This window comes from Drosophila yakuba, unplaced genomic scaffold (genome assembly GCF_016746365.2).
Source record: "Drosophila yakuba strain Tai18E2 unplaced genomic scaffold, Prin_Dyak_Tai18E2_2.1 Segkk2_quiver_pilon_scaf, whole genome shotgun sequence".
In the NCBI taxonomy this organism is placed as follows: Eukaryota; Metazoa; Arthropoda; class Insecta; order Diptera; family Drosophilidae; genus Drosophila; species Drosophila yakuba.
This window is the reverse complement of record NW_025048801.1, coordinates 11046-36718: the sequence shown is the minus strand read 5'-3', so window position 1 is coordinate 36718 and position 25673 is coordinate 11046. Positions and strand designations below refer to the sequence as shown.

Genomic DNA, 25673 nt, shown 5'->3' with positions numbered 1-25673 from the left:
ATTCTTTCAAGAACATTTCAAATGAATATAAAGATTAGGGGGTGACTGAAAAGAAAACAAAAAGTTATATATCCAAACCTTGAAATTAAACGAAATTGAAATACTAGAGAGCCCGTTACGAAAGGACATTTTTTTTATTTTTATTTTTCCATAACGCGACCCCATATGGCCTAGCATTCTTATTCAAAAATATTTCTAACCTTATTCATAATTCGTTTGATAGAAACCCCAACATTTAACCATAAATTTTAAGATAAGACATTACAAAATGAATTAAATGAAATAATTTTAGATCTTAGCAAAATGTAATGAATGAAAATTTTGATAGTAATATAAGTAAATGAAGGAGATTTTTTTTAGTTTTCTTAATTTGTTTTGAGAAAGCGCTCAATAAAGTTGCATAAATGAATACTATTACCACATCTTATTCGTTCGGCCATCCAGCCTCTTTTGTAAATAAATTTATTATATGAACTTAAAAAAAATTATGAATTGCTAAACCTGTAATTACCCTGAGTTGACATGGCAGCTTAAATAAAATCGGAAGTCTCTTTAGGGAATTTTCGAAGATGCTATCGTGAAGATTATGGTCGGGTTGGGTAGAGAAAGCGAGGTTCAGATTCCACCAAAGACCTTGCTACCGTTTAGTCTTGCTGTCGTCTTTAACATTTTTCTTCTTTTCACTTGGCGAGTTCCGTTTTATTTTTTTCAGTTTTCTTCTTTTAGTATGGAATGTACAAGCCTAGTAACTTATAGTTTCCGTAGGAATCCTAACAATTAAAGTATGTGTGGACCGTTATGAAAGGCAATCCGACCCACCCCATCGCCGAAAGAGCTAAGGCACCAGAGGATTCCGCTCCCCATTATTCATAATCGAGTAGAAGAGTGAGAGCACGAATCACCAGTGTTTGGGTACTGTTATACCCCTCGGCTTCTCATGCTTAAGTCAAACATTACATAACTTTTGGCGCCCAACGTGGGGCAGGCCACGGTACGATTACAACGTTCAGTGGTATAGATTTCCTAATCCAATTTATTGTCATTTATGGGATATCCCAAGGATACTGAAGTGTGGAAGTAGTTAGATCGGCGTGATCTTTCTATCGCATTTCAGAGGGTGAAGTGCGACCATTAATAAGGCCTACGACGTCGCTATTCGGACGCGGATATCAAACCGAGAAACCTGAAGTGTACACCAACCCATGAATTTAGCAAAACATCAGCTATTCGGAAATCTTGTGTCCCTAACTATCAATGCTCTTTTGTTCAGTGGTAGAAGTTTGTGCAGGGTACCAGTCGCTTATTTGCAAGCGAAAGAGACGAGCACTTAAAGAATATTGATGATTTGACTCTGATCGAATATCAATACTTAATGATCGCTCAGCTGGTAGAGTGTGGTTTCCACATGTCCATTTGCCGAACAGAAACCTGTAGAAGTTAGTCAACGCACTCATTTCAATCGGGAAATTAGACTTTTAATAATCCAGTCCTCAACGCAGTTATAGATACGGCAGGCTAATACAATTACCTCCATTTTATTAAGTTGCCATCAAATGTCAAATTCAGGATAAAAATCTAAAGGAAAAAAAATTAAGATAACCAGCAATGCCAGTAGTGAATACGCCTCCCAGAACTTCTTCGGAAGGTAATATGGAGAATAATTGCGCCCTCTGCTCAACGGTTATAGATAACACCAATCCTTGTTATCATTTAGCGTGCAAGCATGTCTTTCACAAAAATTGTGTAGAAGCCTGGTTAACCGATTCTTGTAATGCTCCGAATAATAAAAAAGAGATTAAAGTAGTGGTTGGAAATTGTTCGCCATTTCGAGCGCAACCATTGCCTGTGCCGACAGCGCCAGAGCCTGTACACCGTGCAGTTAAGTACAAAAACAACACCAAACAGCACAACGGACAACGCACGAAAGAGAGAGTAAACAAAACGCAAAGACAGAAAGAGAACAGATTGAATTAATTTATTAAAATAATGCACTTATCACAAAAGATTCACTCGCGAAGCGAACGGAACTTTAACTAGTACGGATTACGAAATTGAATTATTAAAGAATTTGTTAAATTCCACCGCTGGATTTAGCAAAACAAAAATAAATTCGGAGCGCAGAAAAAAAACCCCCGTTCGCTTTGAAGCTAGAAGTTTTTTATGTAGTCTTATAAATTTCTATCGATCTGCCAAAAATGTTTTGCCACGCCCACTCTAACGCCCACAAACCACCCAAAGCAGCCGCGCCCACACTTTTAAAAAATGTTGTAATATTTATTCATTTTTGTATTAGTCTTGGAAATTTCTATCGATTTGCTAAAAACTTTTTGCCACACCCACTCTAACGCCTACAAACCGCCAAAAGCTTCCACGCCCACACTTTTGAAAAATGTTTTGATATTTTTTCATTTTTGTATTAGTCTAGTAAATTTCTATCTATTTGCCAAAAAACTTTTGGCCACGCCCACTCTAACGCTCACAACGCCAAAAACTGTCCTTCGCACTTACACTAGCTGAGTAACGGGTATCAGATAGTCGGGGAACTCGACTATAGCGTTTTATCTTGTTTCATCTGAATTTTCTAGTTAACAAGATTTATGTGGAGGTTTCTATGGATGCTATTACAGCGTAGGTTCCATTCTGCCCCATTTTTCCATAGTTAATAAACGTATGTCCAAATTGTTTTTTTAACAGAATTGTAGAGGAGTACTTTGAATTCCAGACTAAGTTGTAATTAATAAGCCAGTGAAGATTGGCTGCTTAAAGCATCATATGAGTCCTCTTAGATTCTATATGTCGCCGCCAGGTAAGGCGTCTTTGAAGGTGGACGCCGAGATATGTTACTACGTCTGCTTGTGGGATGAACGTATTGATCAGGGTACAGGGTGGGAAGGTTTGTCTATTTAGAGTGAAAGGTTTATTTCTGCTTTTGGCCTCGTTTATCTTGACGCGCCAGTCCGCAAACCATCTTTGCACTGCTTTAAAATGACGGGCAAGTTGTTTTGTTGCTTTTGCTGGGCATCTATATTGGCTGAGTATAGCGGTATCGTCAGGCATGTCTTCTGTATCTAGAGTGTAAAAAACGGAGCCAAACCTACCTTGGGGGACTCCAGCATTGATTCGTTGGTGAGAAGTCGAACTGTTAAGAACACTCGAATACTTTGTGTGTTTTCTGGGGAAGCTGTTTTGTTATCTTTTACATTAGTCCTTCCAGCCAGACTCGGTCAAATGCTTGTGCAATATCAAACAATATAGCTGAGCAGTATTTCCCATGCTCACAAGTATTACAAATTTCGTTTGTGATACAATCGACCTGTTCAATCGTGTTACGATTTTTGCGAAATTCAAATTCAAATGGAATTGTATCTCGAGTAAGGAGTTAGATGTTTTAAAAATGACTTTTTAAACAGTTTCTAGAGACTCGTTAGGAAACAAAGGTCTACAGAATGTGGGTTACGTTTTGTCTTTTCCTTGCTCGAGAATCATCACCTTGCCCGCCTTTTGGGGATAGAATCCAAGTCTCGTAATGGCGTTGAAGAGATGGCATGAGTTCAGAATCGCAAACGGTGAAAGTATGATCATTTTTGGTGTCACCAAGTCATGTCCAGGGGTTATTTGAGGTTTCGAATCTTTGCTAAGCTGAATGTTATTAAATTTTAGATATGCAAACGCAGTAGCTCTATCTTTGTCGCTGCGTATACAGCTTCCAGAGACCCTTCCCTGCTGGGCGTTCTTTTAGGCAGCTTACCACCAGCGGTTTTTGCTTTTCACTTTGGTGATTCCTATAGCAGCTTAAGGGTATTAAACTTCGAGTCTAGTGCAGAAATGAAATCATCAGACCGCCACCTTAAGTTCGGCACACAAACGATTTCATCTCGTTCGCAACCCCAAGGCAAGCATCAGAACAGTATTTCAGAGTTGGGTCCTTAGCTAGGTCATAACATGTTTGGCTGCTAAAACCAGCGCACTAATGTGCACACTTTTATCGCTCAGCCAGCATGTCATTTTTTGGCTGCATAGTATTTGTTACCTGGCGGCACTAATTTTTGAAGCAAACAATATTTGATTCCATAATTATGCCCGTTACTCGTAGAGAAAAAAGATATACTATATTCGGTTGAAAGTATGTAATAGGTACTTTTATATATGTACGCTTGTTTGTGACCGAAGGCCCGCAAACGACAGCGAAAAGATGCGGTTTGTTTAAACAATAACAAGACCGAGCTGCAGACTTCGATATAAACTGCGTTAACGTCGGGGTCACTAAATGGTTATTAGGAAGACAACCAATATAATTAATAGGAACGCACGAATAAGTTATATTAATATATGGCCTGTGTATTTGTGCTCTGGTTTATTTCGAGATGCAGACTGCCTAAGCAAAAGCTTGACTTTAAAATTTAACCATATAGGCCTAAGCTTACAAAAGTAGCTTAGCTGAATAGATAAAGAGAAAATAAATCGAAAGAGAAGAAGAAAAGAGAGATTCGAAGAGCGCTGCAGTGGTACGAGTATCCTTATGCGCACATTACTAGCTGATGGCGAAATATTCGAAACACCTTGACTTTAAAAACTAAACAAATCAATAAAAGCTGTTTAACTATTCGATGGAACTGTTATCATTGCCACCCGTGTTAAAAGAATTTTTGCAATACCGGTTGCTTTGTTTAAATTCTGTGGTACAGATTTATGAAGATATATGTGTATAGTTTATTTACATTTAGATGTGTACTTAAGTAATAATAACAATGGATAGTTTAAGTTCTCAGTCCAGCCAACCATTCGCAAAGTAAGGGAAGGCAACTTGGCATCGGTACGGATAACGGCTTCTGCTATGGCTCTTGATTACGCCTTTTTATAACTGCTTCTGCTACGGCTTTCAACAACTCTCGATTACAGTTTTTTACTTTATGGCAATTTCTTCGCACATTCTTATTTTCCGTTGACTCACGACCGACTTCTACTGCTTCCAACTCTTTTCTCTTCAACCAGTGCTGCCGACTGCTCGATATATCATCTGCTTACATTTGGTCATTCTGCTCCTCATCGTCTTTTTCAGAGGACACTAAGTCTTCATTTACTTGTGGAGGAATAATTTGGATTTTCAAACTCGTCAGCCTTCTTGACGAAACGTTACATCGTTTCACTTTGACCACAAGAAAAGTATTAGCCAGTCTTCCGCTTTTTGTATCTGCCTTCTAGCTTTGTGGCGCATTTCTTGTCTCGCTATTTGTTCGTACAAAACATCTCGTTTTAAAGTATATTCTTGGCATGGTCCCTTCTTCAAGATAAATAAGATTGCATTAATAAACACTTTATTCGTTGTGCTACTTCTGTACTTACTTCTGTTCCCAACAGGAGATAATTTGGAAATCGGCCTAGTCTAAATGCTCCAGAGCCAAAACCCATTACGCAACCTTTCGAGGAACATCCTACTTCTTTACAGTTTGGGTAAACACTGCGCAGTCAGTTACAAAGTTTAGAACCATCAAGTAGTGTCTAATATTTTTAATCGCCAAGTTTCGTTTTGAACTGTATGTCCGAAAAAATCAATCTGGTTTTCCAGAAAGCTGAATTTTGTCATATTATAAATATAATAAATAAAAAACGAGCAGCTACCTCCATTATTACTTTAAGCTTTCCGTATATGATAATGTCATCCATATAAATTTGCATTATATCTCGGCCAACAAGATCTTGAAAAACGTCGTTTATAAATCGGATAAACGTAGCTGTCGAGTTCGTTAATCCGAAGGGCTGAATTCGACGACTACTTGGTTACTCCGTTTCGTTGTCATTCCGCAACCTGACTCCAAAGCGCTATAGACTATCGACTTGGCTGGTGTTTAATTGGTATCATCTTCTCCTTGTGAAGCCTTAGCTCAATTGGGCTTCTTACAGTGCACTGCAGTGGGCGAATCCGGTTTATAAACCAAGATCATAGATCGTATAACAGGCTCGAACTGTGGTGGAGTGTGGATTTCGAAATCGGTTTTGATGCCTCATCTGCAAAACGTATACATGAACTTTCTTTTGCCCACCTTCTTCTGTGTATCAGCGCTGGAGTATCTTAGGTCATTTTAATGAGTTCTTGTACATATCCATGCTTTTCATCCAGAACGTAGGCATCTGCAGTTTCTTCAAAGAGTTTTTTCTCGCATTGTATGCTCATCAATTTTATTATTTTCACTACTCTAAGATAATTTAAAGCCAATTTGTCGTCTTTCTATGTTTTTTTTTGCTTCCCACATATAGTTTTTTTAGTTTTTATTCCTCTTCTCATATATTACCACATAGTTTTACACAAATGCAAATTCTGCTTCTTTTTTAACTTAATTTTTCTTGTTATTTTATAGTCCTTTTAACTTTTCATTAGTATTAGCATTTACTTTCAGCACCTCGATCACGCATGATACATTACGGTTATGCAAGATTAAGCAAGATAAAGTTTATTTATAATTGTATAAGTATTTATGTAATAATAACAAAGCATAGTCTAAGTTTTCCGTTCAGCTAACCATTTGTTACTTCGGCGTATTAGTCCCCTTGCCCTAAAAAAGGACTTGGGCCGAGGGTTTCCAGCTCGACGTATTCGGGTCGTGGGTTCTGGGTTCTTCTCTCACAACTCCAACATAACTAGAATAAATATTAGAATTGCCTGTAAAATAATTGGTAATTCTTACCTTTCGTCAGTCTTACGCGTGCTGTGTGACATGTCGCAACGTCTTGTTGGAACCACATGTCATGCTCCTGCATTTTAGGCTAAAAAAAAAAAGGTAGACATCATCCTCATTCTTATTATTCGCAATTACGTTTTGATTCGCATCATCTTTAAGGGAGTAAGTTTCAATGAAGCCACGTGCCTATAAACCGCACCAAAACTTTAACTTTTCTGAATGCCCTCGGTGTTTAATGTCTGCTACATTGTCTAACACATACACTCAAAGAGCGTTGTCCACCTCACCACACTTTGTCTACCTTTTTGGCCAGCTAACTCAGGGAAAATGGGCGTGGGTTTTGTCTTAAGATAAACAAGAGTGTCCCAGCTACAATACAGTAGACAGAGATACGATAGCTGCAAATACGATAACCAAACGGTTACGAATCAGACAATAAAGTGTACCTGATGAAGACGAGGACCAGATGTTATTGGCCTCGTTCTATACCCACCCTACCTGTGAAATCCATTCGGATTTCACCCTTATACAACCGCTACTTTAAATACCCTTTGGTGCCCAAAAAGACATCAGATTAATTCATATTCGAAACCATTTAATAAAAGATAAAGATAATATTTTGATACATTTTCCTAAACTATCCTTAAATCTAAAGGTTAAGGTATTTACGTTAAGAAAGCTCTTATTGAGTAATTTTCTTAGTTTACAGCACACAAAAAGAAAAATGATTAAGATAGGAATGCATATATTGTAACTTTTCTTTACATTATGTCTTCGGGTTACTTTACATCAAGACCACTACGAATTGGTTTTTAGACCTTAGTTTCTTTAAATTTCGAAAATTATATATAATCTTAGTTAAGGCTAGGAATTTTTAACGCACGATTTAGGAATCTGTGACTGTATATACAGGTATTACATGTTTTACGGCTATGCCGTACCTACGCATTTTCCATCGATGTCAGTAGGCCTGATGACTGTTGATGTGTAGCTGTGGGTATTAATTTAAGTTGGGAAAATCACATATATAAAAAAATCACATTCTCAGATCTTCCACAAAGTACGCTAAATTAGAATCGTAGAGTTTTTAGGTATATTTTCATAGGTTTTATTTATATTAGGTATATATTCAAAATTAACATGCAATGCGCACGGATGAAAATGCAGAAGACACACCTATTCGATCTGTGCCACAGGGACAGCGCACGAATTCAATGTACGCGAAGAAGGCGAAGAAAAGATGCACACCAAGCCGATTTGTGCACGTATAAGAAGCAGCAACGGGTGCACGGCGATCTGCTGCGGTTTACGTAGGGAACAGTTTATACTACTGAGGTATATGTCCCATTAGCGTTGGTCGGAGCGAATGTAAGCGGATGCCATATTTCGAAAGAAAGTGAGAGGGATCATGGCTCTTAAATAGAGTTCCGTTGTCACTACAACTGTTTCGGGAATACCAAAGCATGAGAATATTTCATCCCGCAATACATTGATGATCACTTTAGTGTTGAACTTTTTCACAGCTTTTAAAAAAGTAAATTTGGAAAAGGGATCCAGAATAATCAATATACCAATGTTGCCAGATTTGGATCAAGAAAATGGGCCGATAAAATCAAGATAAAGTGTGCGTTGGAATATTTAATGGTCTGGTACGGGTTGCAATTTCGAATGTAATCACGAACGTTAATAACCATGTTTGGCCAATAGAAACGCCGTCTTATACGCTATAAACATTTAGCCATCCCACAATGAGCAGATATGGGTTGATCATGAGCCGAATTTATTACGCTTTTACGCACCGTCTGGTAAAACGTCAGTACAATTGAGGAATTTTGCACGATGGTAAATATAATCATCAATGACTTGAAAATCAGGTATTTTTAGAGACACGAGTTTATCTTTGAGAGCAGAATACTCTTCCGATTGAAATGTACTAGAAGATAATTACTTTGCTTTTATTTATTGAATCTTCTTGTTTAAGAACTAACAATAAGTTTAAAAGTTTTTTTCTGAACAGTTGTTGGCTGCTGAGCTGGGTTAAACATCTCGCTAGGTGGTTGGGGTGCGAGTAAAGCTTGCTATGGTATTTTTCCTTAAGTTCCGTAATTGCATTGATAACTGATGGGATATTTAAGTCTCTTTGGATGTTTTCATTCCGAACGTACCACGGTGCCCCAGTGATGGTTCTCAGAATCTTTGATTGTGCTCGCTGTTTGATGTCAATATTGCTTCTGCTGGCATTGGCCCATAACTGTGAGCCATAGGTACAGATAGGTTTCAATACAGAATTGTAGAGTAAGACTTTGTGATCTAGGCTGAGCGGAAAACCAGAGTTGATGAGCCAATGTAAGTTGTTGGCTTTGAGTTTTAGTTGAGTTTTTTTGGCTTCAATGTGCCTGCGCCATGTGAGTCTTCTGTCAAGGTGTACTTCTAGGTACGCTACCTCATCTGCTTTCGGGAGTGGTATGTTGTTCAATAAGAGCGAAAGGCAGTCTTGTCTGTTTAGCGTAAACATCACGTGATTGCATTTTTGCTCGCTTACCTTTATTCGCCAGTCAGAGAGCGACTTCTCAATGTCGGTGAGGTGCAATGCCAGCTGTGCTGTAGCTTGGGTAGGGGACCTTGAACGGCTAAGGATAGCTGTATCGTTGGAAAATGTGGATACCGTTAAGCGACTATTTGTAGGGATGTCGGCTGTGTAGATAAGGTATAAGGTTAGCCCAAGAACGCTGCCTTGGGGGACTCCAGCCTCAATTACATGATCAGTGGAAGTGGCAGTGTTGCACCGCACTGCAAACTTTCTGTCATAGAGGTAAGACTTTAGAAGTTTGTGTGTGCTTTCGGGTAGGGCTGTTTTAATTTTAAGCATTAGGCTGTCGAGCCAGACTCTGTCGAATGCTTGGGATACGTCTAAAAATACTGCTGTACAGTATTCGCGAATTTCGAATGCAGTTCTTATTTCCGTTGTTATACGATTCACCTGTTCAATGCTTCCGTGGCATTCGCGAAATCCAAATTGATGATTACGTTGTGGGTTCTCAGATGTAGATTAAGTCGGACCAGCAGGCATTTTTCGAATAGTTTCGAAATGCATGAGAGTAGACTTATTGGTCTGTTAGATGAAGAGACTGTGTGGTCCTTACCAGGCTTTGGAATCATTATGATAATCGACCTCTTCCATCGTTGTGGAAAGTAACCAAGTTTGGTGATGGCATTAAAGAGCAGTGTTATGTAGCGAACTGCAGAGCGTGGCAGCTGTTTCAGAGCGTTGGCCAGTTTTCGTGTGGCTACTTTTAGCTTTTGTTTCGCAGTTTTGGATCTAGAAGATTGCCATTCTCTGCGTAAGCGTCGTTTGACGTGGACGAATAAGTCTTTTTTGAATTAATTGTAGTATTTGGGATTTTGGGTGTTGCAGTAAGAGCTGCTGCAGTAAGGATGGATAAGGCCTTTTATTTAAGGCTTTGCTGTCTGGTTCGAGCTCAACCTTGAAGAGTGGTTGCGGCTTATTGTTTCTGTTAGTAATGTTACTAAAAATTTTGGCACAGAAGCCTTTGGCACTAAGGGCTTCTTGAACCTCAGAGGGACCGACGTCAGGGGCGATTCCTTTTAATACAAATTGCAGTCCCTTGACGATCAGTAGCTCTTTGGTGACTTGCTTACTTTGTCGATATCGCGTGTTGAGAAGTAAGAGAAACAGGCGTTTCTTGGATTTACAGAGCTTCTGCGCTCGCTCTTTGGATCGCTGCTAATTTTTCGAGCTTTTTACGCGTGTCACTTATTAATTTTAGACAAATATGCACTTGTCTTAGTTATTCATGTAATATTCTTTGAGGAATGTTTTTTTTTTGACTAGTTAGCGTCTTTTTAGACGCAACAATTGTTTGTATTTTATAATTGGCCGAAAACAAGTGTGGAATTCACGCTTTTCCGCCTGTGATCAGTACGACTTGGCACTCTCTTCGACTATTTCTGTCAGCGACGTCGTTAGAGATAGTTAAATTTCGTGCATTTAAAATCAAGTACGCCTAACGCGATAGATTGATGACCGATGATATGCAAGATAACTGGTGAAGACCAGGGCGATGGAGGTGCCTCTTCAATGATATCATCATGCGATCAATTTCTAAGCACAAAAGTTTTTCTTTAGCTGGCGAAAGTGGATAAACCCGTTGTTTGATCGGTTTCGCATTGGATGTGTCGATATTGTTCTCTATCAGACTACTTAATCCCAAGCCCTCATTTTAGAACAATGGGAAAAGTCTATTACTTTCTGTAATTTTGTTTTTGTGAATTAGACAATCGTAAGCGCTTAGTCTTCTTCAGGTTCACAGTTGATCTCGTTGATCGAAACTGTTTGCTTAATAGAAATACCAAACGTATACCAGAAATCAATTCCGCATATTACGCTTTGCTTTATAAAAGGAACTATTCAGAATTCAAAGTTATTGTGAATTGAGTTATAGGTCAAAGGAATTTGTATAGTGCCTGCAACACTTTGAGTTTGGCCATCAGCAGTTCGTACAACCGATCTAAATTTATGAAATGGCTTAGCTGATATTATTTGGTGAGCTAGCTTACCACCTATAACGCTTTTGTTGGCGCGGCAGTCCAGTAGAGCTAAATGCGATTGACCAAATATGTCAATGTTTGTGAAAAGCCGAATATGGTTTTTTTGTGAACGATTAATTAAATGGTTAAACGATTGAATGATCTTTTAAGAATCCAAAATTTGCGAATTCGGCGTAATGTTCGCCGTTTACAATGATGAATAGAATTGGACTTAAATATTTGGAATTTACGACCTGCGTACTACAGCAATCGCATTGAAAGTTTGGGATATTGATACGTGAGGTTGAGTATAAGGCAAAATGGAATAAACATCAATTGCCAGAGAATCTAATTCTGTTTGTGTTTTCAAGGCTAAAGGCGGACATCCGTTTTCATTGTAGAACGAATGCCCTGTTGGGAGTTTTCCTTAGCCGAATTACAGTTTGCGCAGTTGGGCTTGTACATCTCCGATGTTTCACAACCATAACAGAAAATACGGCGTGTTTTAAGGCAATTCTGGTAACAGTTACCTGATTCATCACAGTTCCAGCACTTAATTTTCTTAAGACCCCTAACGACACAAATTACGTTCTCGACATCATGTTTTTCCTCACACAGATCTTCGGAATTCTTTTCATGGAGGATTGGCTTCACAAAACGCTTGCCTGTGTTCGGACGTTATATTGGGTTTGTCCGAGTGCTACGAAAGAATTCTTCGTGACGATGACATTCCTTACGCAATGTTGCTAAGTTTGGTGAGTCAATGTGCAGTAGTACATGCTTGATCTCTGGTTTGAGATTATGACGAACGTTCACAGTAATTTCACTTTCCTGCATTGGTTCACGAGGTAAATCTGCAATAGAAAGCATTGCATCCTAAAAGTCATCAAAATTCTGTGCTACCCTGTTTCCGGCGACGCATGACACTTTTGATTTCACGATCAGACCTCTGATCTTGATATCTTTTCTTTAAGCGCCTACATAATACATTCCAATTTATGTTATCTGCCGATCTATGACCAAGCCAATAAAATGCTAAGGCCAGACCTGCAAACAGTAAATTAGCGTATTGGGAAAGTAGTTCGAAGTTTCCGCTTAAGCATTGCGAAGTGAAACAATTTACACGGTAAATAAAATTCTCAATGGCAATGTCGTTGGCTGACCCGCTAAATTTAATACGCCAGTTATATATTATATTGGAAATCCTATCAGATCAATCCAAAGAAAGATCACTTCGATCGCTTCGAAAGTCTGGCGAAGTCCTAACATTTTGATTGCTACTTCGTACTGAATTTATCTCGTGAGCTTTTCGACCGAAATTAGTTAATACTCGTATATCCTGCTGCGTCTCACTCTGTCTATAATTAGCAAATGTGGATCTATTCATTTGAGTGAAAGCCATAGTGATTTGTTCTGTCACTGTCACTGTGCATTAAACACTGGACTATTTGTTCAACACTAGATCTAGACCATAAATTCCAGGACGGAATAAAAAATATATGACTGAAACTAAATATGGATAGATTGTTCATTAACGGGAAGCTTGGATCAGGCATCGGGCTAGCCCTTAGGTTGGGCGCCTATCATAACTATAACGAACACACTCAATGAGCGTTGTCCACCTCAACACACTCTGTCTACCTTTTTGACCAGCTAACTCAGGGAAAATGGGCGTGGGTTTTGTCTTAAGATAAACAAGAGTGTCCCAGCTACAATACAGTAGACAGAGATACGATAGCTGCAAATACGATAACCAAACGGTTACGAATCAGACAATAAAGTGTACCTGATGAAGACGAGGACCAGATGTTATTGGCCTCGTTCTATACCCACCCTACCTGTGAAATCCATTCGGATTTCACCCTTATACAACCGCTACTTTAAATACCCTTTGGTGCCCAAAAAGACATCAGATTAATTCATATTCGAAACCATATAATCAAAGATAAAGATAATACTTTGATACATTTTCCTAAACTATCCTTAAATCTAAAGGTTAAGGTATTTACGTTAAGAAAGCTCTTTGTTTAGCTATTGAGCTTTTTCAATAGCTGTTGCGAATAATAAATAGCCGAATATTTTCCGATACTGTTTGTTTTGTTTATTTTACTGGCAGCTAGGGCCGACCAAGATCTATATCAAATTCACAAGTTGAGTCTTTGCCGAAAAACGAAGAAGTGACAATTGGCGGGACAGACAGCCGAAATGCAGCACCCGAGCTTAATGTAGGTAGATAACATAGCGAGAGTAGACAACAAAGAGAGAGAGAGTGCGATGCACTATGGGCATCGCAACTGCTATTAATGACTATTATATTAATGACTAACTATATTAATGTGAGCCGAAATCACAATATTAAGAGTATAAAATTAGTCTACTGCACAGTTTTGGCGACTGCATGACCCAATATCCTCCCCCCGGTTTCCAACAGAGTCCTCAAGGGGAAGCAGACACAGCGTGCGACGCCGTCTCTGCCAGGAATCAAATGCATGACTCTCGCCAAAAGCCATCTCATTGGGGCAGACTCTCGTCCTTAACAAGCGCCACTTGGAGCGCTGCTGGAGCAACGTCAAGTATCCTTTCTTCCATCGCGACCAAAAGATTTGCTGAAGAATGGAGATGCGCTGCCAAGAGTCAAGCTGATTATAGTTTAGCCCCGTTATATCTGGCTCGTCAAACGACGATGGCGGACCACCATTGAGAAAATGCCGTTCCTACAGCGCGGTAGAAATGATGCTTGCCCGTTTTCACCGCCGCTTCCCAAAGTCCACCGAAATGGGGCGACCGTGGAGGGAAGAACCGCCAGTCTATCGTCTCCGAAAGGCAAAAGTTCTGAACGGAGCCTTAATGCTCGCTGCTGAGAAATAACCTTCGAAGTTCCAGAAGTTCATTCTTGGCGCCGACAAAATTGGTGGCGTTGTCTTACCAAATTTGCTTCGTCTTCCGCCGGGTGCATATGAACCTCTTAAGTCCGCACAGAAACGCAACTGTCGAGAGATCCTTGATCAGCTCCAGGTGCACTGCCTTGGTTGCAAAGCATATAAATACGCAGACGTAGCATTTAACCGCGGGCTTGTTGCGAGTATCCGACTTGTGTATCCACAGAAGTCTATACCAGCAACCTCAAAAGCGTGAGATCCTTCCAAGCGCTCCTTGGGAAGGTCCGCCATTATGTGCTCTATCAGCCGCGGCTTAATCCGAAAACATCTGATGCAGGAAAATCTTCCCAGCGTTTTTAGGGACTGCATGTCCTCCCAGAAATACGCGCGCTGCACCAACCGCAGCATCATCTGAGTACCCTCTTGAATGTGTGCGACGGTGAACCCAGGATGACGAATTCCACTACAAAATTTGAAAATATATGCAAACACTCGTTGCAGTGAGGGGTAAGAATTTGCAAATTTGGAGCTAGCAATTATATCCACGTACGGCGACTTGACGATGAACACACTTCGACGAAGCTCAAGCACCGGTTTTTCAGGACAAACAGCTGTTGGGCAATCTCTTTCAGGCTCCGTAAGATAAGCGGGTCCATGCGCCCAGAGTGACGACTCGCTAAGCTCAGACGGGAGGGATCCTCTGTATAAGATGTCAGCCGTATTTAACGCTCTTGGAACATAACACCAAGCCGTGGCATCTGTCAGCTCCTGAATGCCAGCAACCCTATTTGCCACAAATATGTTGAACCTGGCGGGCTCGGATCCAGGAAAGTACCACCGTAGAGTCGCACCAACAATAGTAGCGTCCTTTAAATACTTTCAAGCCATCTTTTTCTTTCATGATTTTAGCCAGAAGATCCGCTCCACAAAGCTCCAGCTTTGGTACTGTTATGGTCTTCAACGGAGCTATGCGCGACTTCGAACAAAACAAATGGCTAAAACTTTAATTTCCTTTAGAAACCACATAAACGCAGGCTCCATAGGCATCAATGCTTGCATCACAAAAACCATGCACCTAAAGACCAGACTTTGCGCTAAACATGAACCGAGGGAAACTAACATGACTTATTGTTTTCAAAACGGCGACATATATCAGGCCATTTCGTGTTATGAGTTTCCGGGAGGCTTTCATCCCAGGACATTTTTTTCCTTGCAGAGCTGCGGCAAAATGATTTTACACCTTGTGACTACAGGACCGACCAGGCCGAGAGGATCGTAAAATTTAGCAATCGCAGACAAAACAGAGCGGCTGCAGGGTCTCAATGGCGACTGAAAGGCAGAGAACGATAGCAATAGCTGGTCGGAGGCGGGATCCCAAGTGAGACCTAAAGTTTTAGTGAAATCGCTACCATCTTCAAACTTCAGGAACGACTCCTTGTCCTCGGCGGGCACAACCTCCAGCACAAGCGGAATGTTAGAGCACCATTTCCTTAGCTTGAGCTGGCCCTTCGCAAGAATGCCAGCCGTCTGCTGCATTATGCTGATAGCATCCTTTACCGTGCCGGAGCCGGAGATAAGATCATCCACGTAAAAATCGCGCCGAAGGATTTCTGATCCAATGGGAAACGCTGCCTGCTCATCGATTGATAACTGGTGCATAGCACTTACGGATAAGAAGGAGGCTGGTTTGATGCCGTAAATAACTGTGTCGAGCTTGTATACTTGAAGGTCATCGAGCGGGGAGTCTCTCTAGACAATGAACTGCAAATAGCTATCTTCCTGCAAGACCCTTACTCATCGGTACATTTTACATATGTCTCCTGTAACGGCAACTGGGTGCGAGCGAAATCGAATTAGGATGTGAAAAAGCTTGGGCTGGATGACCGGGCCGGCCATTAACACATCGTTAAGCGAGTAACCGGTGGAAGTGGCAGCTGATATGTCAAAACCAACGCTAAGCTTGGTGGTAGAGCTATCCTCCTTCATGATGTGATGTGGTAAAAAATATCGGCACGAGCTGACCTCGGAAACAGGCACAGGCGACATATGTCCCAGATGACGATATACCTTCGTGAAAGCCGCATATTTAACCCTCAAGCCAGGGTGCTTTGTAAGCTTCCTTTCCAGCGACAAGAATCTCCGCACAGCCTGAGGATAGGAATCTCCTAAAGAATCCAAATGGAGTTTTAGCGGCAAACGTACCGAGTAATCGCCAGCTGGCAATCGGGTGTAATTTTTAACAAAGTGGGCCTCGCAATCTAGCTCCTCCTTAGTGGCTTAAACTATTGGGCCGGAACAATTTTCTACCTCCCAGAAGCGCTGCAGAAGTGAATCAAGTACAACATCAATGCTGTTTTCCTCGCTAGCTGCAGAAGGAACGCGTGAAGCTATTAAGGCGCTACCGCATATGCGCGCGCAGCCTCCATACACAACCCAGCCCAAACAAACGAGTTTTTTGAAGCAGTGGCAGTCCTGGCAACAACTTTATCTGACCTATGCACAGCAGCTCATAAAACAGGCTAGCTCCTATTAACAGGTCAACACGCTGAGCCTTATGAAATTCCGGGTCGGCGAGCTGCAGGTTTTCTGGAATCTTCCAGTCCCTAATGTCCACACTAAAGCTTGGCTGGCTATCCGTGATATTGGGAGCGATAACTGCTGTTATGCTCGTTGAGAAACTCGAAGTGACAGACCGCATCGCAATTCCTACCGAGAATCGATCACTCGCGAAATTGGAATCCCCGATTCCAGTGACGGAGCCAGACGACTTCGACCTCTTAAGTTGCAGTTGATTTGCAGAACGAGAGCTGACCAAGTGCAGTTGAAAGCCAGAATCTAACAAGGACCTGCAGGGAACGAACAGTTTTGTTGGGCTGCTTCAAGTACGCAGCGGATGCAGCGTCACAACCAGCAGCTTCTCGCTGGAACCGGGTTGTGCACGAATATTCATGCAATGCGCACGGATGAAAATGCGAAATTAGGATGTGAAAAAGCTTGGGCTGGATGACCGGGCCGGCCATTAACACATCGTTAAGCGAGTAACCGGTGGAAGTGGCAGCTGATATGTCAAAACCAACGCTAAGCTTGGTGGTAGAGCTATCCTCCTTCATGATGTGATGTGGTAAAAAATATCGGCACGAGCTGACCTCGGAAACAGGCACAGGCGACATATGTCCCAGATGACGATATACCTTCGTGAAAGCCGCATATTTAACCCTCAAGCCAGGGTGCTTTGTAAGCTTCCTTTCCAGCGACAAGAATCTCCGCACAGCCTGAGGATAGGAATCTCCTAAAGAATCCAAATGGAGTTTTAGCGGCAAACGTACCGAGTAATCGCCAGCTGGCAATCGGGTGTAATTTTTAACAAAGTGGGCCTCGCAATCTAGCTCCTCCTTAGTGGCTTAAACTATTGGGCCGGAACAATTTTCTACCTCCCAGAAGCGCTGCAGAAGTGAATCAAGTACAACATCAATGCTGTTTTCCTCGCTAGCTGCAGAAGGAACGCGTGAAGCTATTAAGGCGCTACCGCATATGCGCGCGCAGCCTCCATACACAACCCAGCCCAAACAAACGAGTTTTTTGAAGCAGTGGCAGTCCTGGCAACAACTTTATCTGACCTATGCACAGCAGCTCATAAAACAGGCTAGCTCCTATTAACAGGTCAACACGCTGAGCCTTATGAAATTCCGGGTCGGCGAGCTGCAGGTTTTCTGGAATCTTCCAGTCCCTAATGTCCACACTAAAGCTTGGCTGGCTATCCGTGATATTGGGAGCGATAACTGCTGTTATGCTCGTTGAGAAACTCGAAGTGACAGACCGCATCGCAATTCCTACCGAGAATCGATCACTCGCGAAATTGGAATCCCCGATTCCAGTGACGGAGCCAGACGACTTCGACCTCTTAAGTTGCAGTTGATTTGCAGAACGAGAGCTGACCAAGTGCAGTTGAAAGCCAGAATCTAACAAGGACCTGCAGGGAACGAACAGTTTTGTTGGGCTGCTTCAAGTACGCAGCGGATGCAGCGTCACAACCAGCAGCTTCTCGCTGGAACCGGGTTGTGCACGAATATTCATGCAATGCGCACGGATGAAAATGCAGAAGACACACCTATTCGATGTGTGCGACAGGGACGCCGCACCAATTGAATGTGCGCGATGAAGGCGAATGTGCTGCGATCGATGAAGCCACAGAAAATTCCACACGTGGTAAAAAGTTGAGGCCGAAAAACAATGTAAGCCGCTTAGACAACGCGGCCAATAAGACTTCTACCTCCAAATATTGCGATGGGCAGCATATATATAATATGTAGTTAAAAAACAAGAGATAACGTTATAGTCGAGTTCCCCGACTATCTGATACCCGTTACTCAGCTAGTGGAAGTGCGAAGGAGAGTCTGCAACACTGATGGTTTTTGGCGCTTTGTGGGCTAGAGTGGGCGTGACAAAAAGTTTTTTGGGAAAGTAATAGAAATTTACAAGACTAATACAAAAATGAAAAAATATCAAAACATTTTTCAAAAGTGTGGGCGTGGCAGCTTTGGGCGGTTTGAGGGCGTTAGAGTGGGCGTTGCAAAAAGTTTTTTTGCAAATCGATAGATATTTACAAGACCAATACAAAAATGAATAAATTTCAAAACATAGTTCAAAAGTGTGGGCGTGGCAGCTTTGGGCGGTTTGTGGGCGTTAGAGTGGGCGTGGCAACATGAATCGACAAACTTGCGCTGCATCTATGTCCCTGGAGTCTGTATGCTTAATCTCAACTTTCTAGCTTTTGTAGTTCCTGAGATCTCGACGTTCATACGGACAGACGGACAGACAGACGGACGGACATGGCCAAATCGACTCGGCTTTTGATCCTGATCAAGAATATATATACTTTATATGGTCGGAAACGCTTCCTTCTGCCTGTTACATACTTTTCAACGAATCTAGTATACCCTTTTACTCTACGAGTAACGGGTATAATCACCCTTTATATGCAAAATGTCATTGATAGTAGAGGGACTTAACTATCGCGTTCTCTCTTATTTTATAAATATTAATTATCTCAATTTCCTCAAATATACTACTTTCAGGAAACATTCATCATCTTAAAAAAAATGGACAAGAAAAGCCTAACAAGCCATCTGGGACCATACCATCACCAAGTACCCCCTGGATATTCACAAATACGGGATCTCCATGGGCAGCGCGAACTTCGAATGCGACTGTTGCATTGGTTATATTTTTTTGGTTGATTTCTGGTGTGTGTCACTCCTTAGCCTGGAATGCAAGAAGAGTAATTCACTAAGTTGTTGTTTTGAAAAGAAGATTATTTGTTGAAGCGGTATGTATATTCAAGAACTATTGTGTGCATTTAATAATTATAAAATTAAAAAATGTATGTTTTGGCAAAAAATCTTAAGTTGTTTTTAAGCACGAAATGCACGATAAAGTAGTTCGCATAAAATTAATATCAGCATACAAATCTTCTCAAGAATACATTTTGGAAGGTCACTTTAAAAAATAACTAGTTATGGAAAATATACACAGTTGCCAATTAAAAACATGCTTAGGTGGTATTTAACAGAACTATTGCAACGAAGTGATTTTATTGGTCTGTTCGCTACGGAATACGTGCGGCTAGCTGAAAAGATTTTGTGTGTTCGTCCCACCAAATGTATATTAAAACGTTATCACCCGGCTACCAGTGACAACACTTTGCAATTCTCGTTTCTTGGATATTAATTCTTGCCTAGATTTATAATGTGATTTGATTATTCCGACGTCTTCGCTCTCCCGTCGTAGAGCTGGACCCTCACCTGGTACTGCCGAGGCCACACGTGGTTGGTGGTGAGAAAAAACGCTGTGGGCTTAGGGAAGAGTCACCATTCCCAGACTAGGGTGAACAAGTGCTGGGCTCTCAATGCGTACGCCTCGCTAGCCGCTACCTCCTGTCCCTTGCTCTTTTCCGGTCGGTCACGCCAGACGCCTGTTCAGTTCCTACCGACGCTCGGCGCAATCGTCCGGTAAATAAAACTCTGCCAATACGCTTTTTAAAGTATTCATCACGCTGAATATGAACCAAAAGCTTTGGCGCTCACCTGAGAAATTGTTTTGCATGTATGAACACTTTCGACTGACTCCATTCCAGCGTAAGTCCGCACTATTTAAGTTCTTCGATCCACTGATTAATGTCTGCTGATATTGTTCATTTACACACTTCCATAAAAATCCTTCAATATGAACCATGCCCACCTACAACTGGATTCCGCCTACGTTTAGTATTTCGACCTGCCTGCACATTTTTAGAAGTTACTGATGCAACAAACTCATCTTCCTCCTCATTATTATCTACTTCGAATTCCACATCACCATTATTATCCAAAATCGAAACATAGTGAGCAAGCAGTCTGCTTTGCAAATCCTCTTTCCTTCTATTTCTTCTTAGTGCTTATTCTGTTATTTTTTAGTATGCGTGCAACTAGAACTATTCACCACTACAACTTGTAGATTTGCTTCCTTTGCTTGTGTTAACCAGCGTCTCTCCTGATGCATAACTTTTGCGTTCCACCTTCCACCAAAACTGATTCACGCCTTGTACTTTGTGTAGCTGACCATCATCCACGATCCAGTTTGTTAATTTGGACGCCCACCACAAAGTCGTTACCTTGGTCTCCGATTTTTACTTCATACGTCAGCATATAAGTGCCCCTGCTCTAGATAAGGACTTGAGCCGATAGAGGCGTCTGATGTTCAGGTATCAAGTTACCAGCGTTAGCTCGTCGTATTCGGGTCACAGGATCTTGGTAAGCCTCTTAGATATCCAAAAAAAAAAACCAGAAGTGTTAGAATTGTCTTTAAAATAATTGGGCTCATATCGTTGCTTGATCGTGAAACTATTGGACAGTCTGTCAACCAGATTTCCCTCCCCTGCACACGTCCATGTAAGATTGTCCAATGAATTGTCGCGGGCCGCGCAATACGACCCCCTTGCTCTTGTCTTTGTGAATCAAATACAAGCTGATGCTCTCCGCTGAAGAGTCATTTCTATTTATAAAAATATAAATATATAAAAATATATAAATATATATAAAAAATAAATAAATATAAAATAAAATAAAATAAAATATAAATATGAAAACATTTAATTTGAAATGCAATTCATTGCCTGGAAGAAGCTAAACAAAAAATAATTTTATGAAGCTATGAAATATATGAAGTTGGACACGAATATATGTATATATAAAAGTTATAAAGAGAATATGGGAACCGTGTTCCATTAAACTTACCCCACTCTAATCGCGGGCGATGAGATATCGTCGCGTTGAATCTTGATGTTCCTAGACAAGCAATTGGAATTTTACATACAGATATACTTGCGCATACTTAATAAGGGTAAAATCAAACGTTACACACATAAAACAAAATAACACGAAAAAAGTAGTTTGTTTTGGGAATGTATTTATGATCTTATGTATGCTTCACATGCTCCACCTGATGGTCTAATTCTCCAATTCCTCGGCCACTACACTTGTTTTGGGAGCTACTGTTTTACCTTTATTTTGGTTGGCATATAAAAATGCTTCGATGCACTGGTTTTGTTGCTCTTTCTGCAGACTTTTTATCCTGGCCTAAAATTATTTAAGTTGAGCTTTATATTGGCACAGTACTGTGAAGGAAACTATCACTATGGCTCGCGTAAGATCTCGTCCTAGTGTTGTCGGAGGTTTTGGAATCCTAGCTGCCCATCTTGGACTTTCCTCTCTATTGGTTGGAAAAGCCGGTCTGGCTTCACAAGAATTTCTTTTGCAATCACCGTATCATTCAAGTCCAGAATTCTTGAGTCCCTGAATTTCATTCAGGATCTGGGACAAGGTCGCCTATCTAGACTGGATCTCAAACGTCCGTAAATCTCTATCTCCCTAGACTGTCTTTTTACGAGACTGTCCTCTCCAGAAAGCGTCTCCCCTCGAGACTGCCTTCTCTCGAAAATGTCTTCTCCCGAGATTGTCCCCTCTTCTTTCGAGACCCTCTTTTCTAAAGGCTGCCCGTCCTTTTAGTAGGCTGAGGTCTTTTATACTGGACTAGAGCATTCTTTTCTACTCTTATAATCGATGCCATGGCTAAGTGTTTCCACCTAGGATTAATATTTTACTATTGAAATATTAGCCAACCTTTGGCAGTTAGTGGCATACTAAGGAACTTTGTCATTTATTGAAGTAAAATTTCCATGTGAGGCGTTGTGTCTGCTGAACTGGGGTTTTGACACTTGTTTATTATCGAGCTGCATTTTCTTTGCTGTTGCACATTGGGAAAACAGCCAATATGCCTTCCTTAGGATTATAACGAATAAGAACGGACAGAACGGCTAGTTTTGCGACGACTGTCTTGATTAGACCGGTATCTGTACGGATCATAGCTATTCTGATGACGCCGTCCCCGTCGGGATTGACTTCCTGGATGCGCCGAATCTGCCATCTTGGGTAGAAATCTCATACGCAAGAGTTAATTAATTCTTCGATAGCTATTATGGAATCACTGATGACTCTGTAAAAGTGCAATTTAGGCGATTTAAAAGTAGCCTCCCTTAAACCACCGAAGTGCAGGGCGCGCGAAGGAATAAAGTTTCAATCGATCCCATCAGCTAAGCATTTGGAGATTATCGACGACGTATGCGGCTCGCTCAAAAATAGACCTCATAGTACGGCAAGCTCGCACATTGCACCGACAAAGTTTCTATCATTGTCAGTCCAAATGGTACGCGAACTGCCTCAAAATCTAATGAATCTTCTTAGCACTGCGATGAAAGAATCCGAAGAAAGAGCCTGGACAACTTCCAAACGAGCTGCCTTCGTTGAAAAGCAAACGAATACAGCGATATAGCACTTGTGAGGTGCCTTGTTTCTGGTGTGTAGTATGAAATGCTGAAATGGATTGCGCTGCACTCGATTTGCTGGCAGGCTTCCCGTTACGTTCTCCCAAGTCACAGGATTCATTTTAAAACATTGGAGGCATTAGACTGGCAACGAACTTGCGGCCTCCAATCGGCCAAAACCTTCCTTTTTTGGAAACGAATTCCCTGGATCCATCAAACACGGCACGAAGCTTTGTGCTCTTGCTCTCCTGCTTACGTATGCAAATTTGAGGGTAAAAGAATTGTGTTACCTCTAGTTCTTTTGTTACAAGAGACATGTGGCTCAGATTGATATATTCCCATAAAAATGCTGAATACTAATCTTTTAGTGTTTTTTCTGGGTTTTTTTTCCAGCTTAGCTTCCAAGCTCCTCCCCTCGAAATTGGATTTCTGAATTAGACAAGAGGCGAACAGAGTATTGACCATTCCCAAGTCAAGTGAAATTTTCATTGAATAGTTGCTCGCATCGGAAGTCTTCCGGCAACAAAGATGGCTTTGGCGAAGCCAAACCGATTCACTATTGCGATAAGTGTGTCATCATCAGAATGATCAGCATTGTCCTTAATAATGGCTGCAAAACCCGATTTCTGATTAGGCATAGTCGACATCCCTCCACTTACTATCGAACCAAGATGGTGTTTTAAAACGAAATCCCTTCAATTCGTTGTGATTTATTGAAATAAGGATCAGCGAGCGAAATGTTCTGTGGTATACTCCATGTTGTTGCATTTATATTGAAAATGGGGGTGATAATCCGTAATACTGTGAGTCTTAACAGCTGCAAATGAAGCACGATAGCTTGCATCCCGCGATTGCGCAAGAAATCATGGAAGAATCTCCGATCCCATAATTTAAGGTTTGCGAACTTCTATGATTCAAATTCAGTTGACTTGCTAAGTTGACTAGACAATATCAGTTGGAAGCAACACGAAAACGTAATCAATCGGTATAATATTTGTGGTTTTTGGTGTAGGGCTTGATCAAGTTTAGGTCACATGCCTGAGCTAAAAATAAGGTGGATGGTGCTGATTGGTCATAATTCATATACAATAATGGGTTTTGCTTCATGCGACAATATCTGAAGTGAGTCGAATTGCATTGCTACTGTGAGGAGTTAAAACTCCGCACAAATGCGAATAATGATCGCATAAGGAGGGCCTGCCGTTGCCAGTTACGCAACAAGGCAAAGCGTAGTAACGGCAGTGCGAAGCCCGGAGAAAGAGAGTTTGGAGACTCTGGGCTGGAGAAAGAGAGTTTGGAGACTCTAGAGGAATAGAGTTTGGAGACTCGGGAAGTGGAGAGAGAGAGGATGGAGACTCAAGACTTGCTGAAAAGAGAGTTTGGAGAGTCAGCAGGCTCAAAGGCAAATAACGGGACAAATCGAACTTTGGACCGGGCCAACGGTAAAATCATGGACTTTGGATCCGGAGACTGGAGACCAAAGGGACAAACCGTTAGAGGAGGCCTATATAAACAGGCCGAGCGCTGGAAGCAGGACCGACAGTCAAGGAAAGCAAGTGTACGAGTCAACAACGTTAGAACCAAGTCAGCAGACGGCCGTGATAGTCACCAAGGAGCAAGATCGCTACGTCAAGACGTTCGGGACGAGAAAGTCTCCGAACTGAGACGCAGGTAGCTGAGGTCCAAACGACGAAGCACGAGTAGCCAGGAGGCAAACAACAGGAGAGGCCAGACCTAAGCGGGCACCCGAGGAAGCGGCAGGGATTGTGGTGTAGACCCGGTGGACTGTGTAGGAGATCGCGTGCTTGAACCAGGCGATAGCCTGGTGTGTCCGTGCAATCCAAGCAGGTGTGGTACCGGTGCCACCAGTCCGAACCAGACGTGGGGTTGACGCGTTGCTGTTCCACAGGCGTTTGCATTGGGGATCACAGCCGTGAGCTTCCGTGAGTCTGCGTACGACAACAATTCTTAGCCCACGCAACGAGCGCCCAACAACGAAGGTCCGCGCCACCCAGGACGACGAAAGCGGTAAGACAGTGGAACCAGGCCGCCGAGTAGGACATCCAGGTCCGACCGCACCGGCAGAAGAGAAAAGGTAGGGTGGAACGTTCGTCTTTCACTGGGCGTCTTGCTACAGGGACTGCAACGTATCCGGGCGATAGCGCGGTGCGTCGGAAGGAACTGAACAAGGCGTATGCCTTTGAGAGCCCACCAATTAGTCACCCTAGTCTGGGAACGGTGACGCTTCCCTAAGCCCTCGACCTTCCTTCTCGCGCGTCAACGGCAATACCAGGCGAAGGTCCCACGCTACGACGAGAGAGCAGAGGCGTCCGGACAATTGAAGTACATTGTAAACTGATCTCAAATAAAGACCCGAGAACGAAACTGCGAGTGTTATTACTGGTAACCGGGTGATCACGTTATTCTATAAATTTGGTGGGACGAACGCACAAACTCTACTGAGCTAGCCGCACGTATTCCGTAGCGAGCAGACAAACAAAATCAGTTCGTTACATCTGGCGCCCAACGTGGTTGCGCATATCGCTGTCCGGAAGGACAGAGGACATGCGGAAAGCCCTAGCGGAGTACTACGCATAGACAGAGAACGACCCAAAGCTCGCAGCAGCCTGGACAGAATTGGAGGCAACATATCCAGACAGACCAGGTCCAAGCATAAAGCTTACGAACCCCGAGGGTGAAGACTTAATCGCA

General features: G+C 41.9%; 1 protein-coding gene across 4 annotated transcripts in view; it reads left to right on the top strand.

Moving 5' to 3' along the window:
- LOC26535090 (lachesin) overlaps nucleotides 1-20899 on the top strand; it is a 286736-nt gene extending 265837 nt beyond the window's left edge. The window contains exons 9-10 of one of the 4 annotated variants that reach the window (XM_039377312.1): nucleotides 19180-19430; nucleotides 20697-20899. In XM_039377312.1, coding sequence (XP_039233246.1) covers nucleotides 19180-19394 — 215 coding nt within the window. In that variant the 3' untranslated portion in view covers nucleotides 19395-19430; nucleotides 20697-20899. The remainder of the gene's footprint in view (nucleotides 1-19179; nucleotides 19431-20696) is intronic. The other 3 variants (XM_039377314.1, XM_039377310.1, XM_039377313.1) reach the window with 3 other exon arrangements.
- Nucleotides 20900-25673: the final 4774 nt, after the last annotated feature.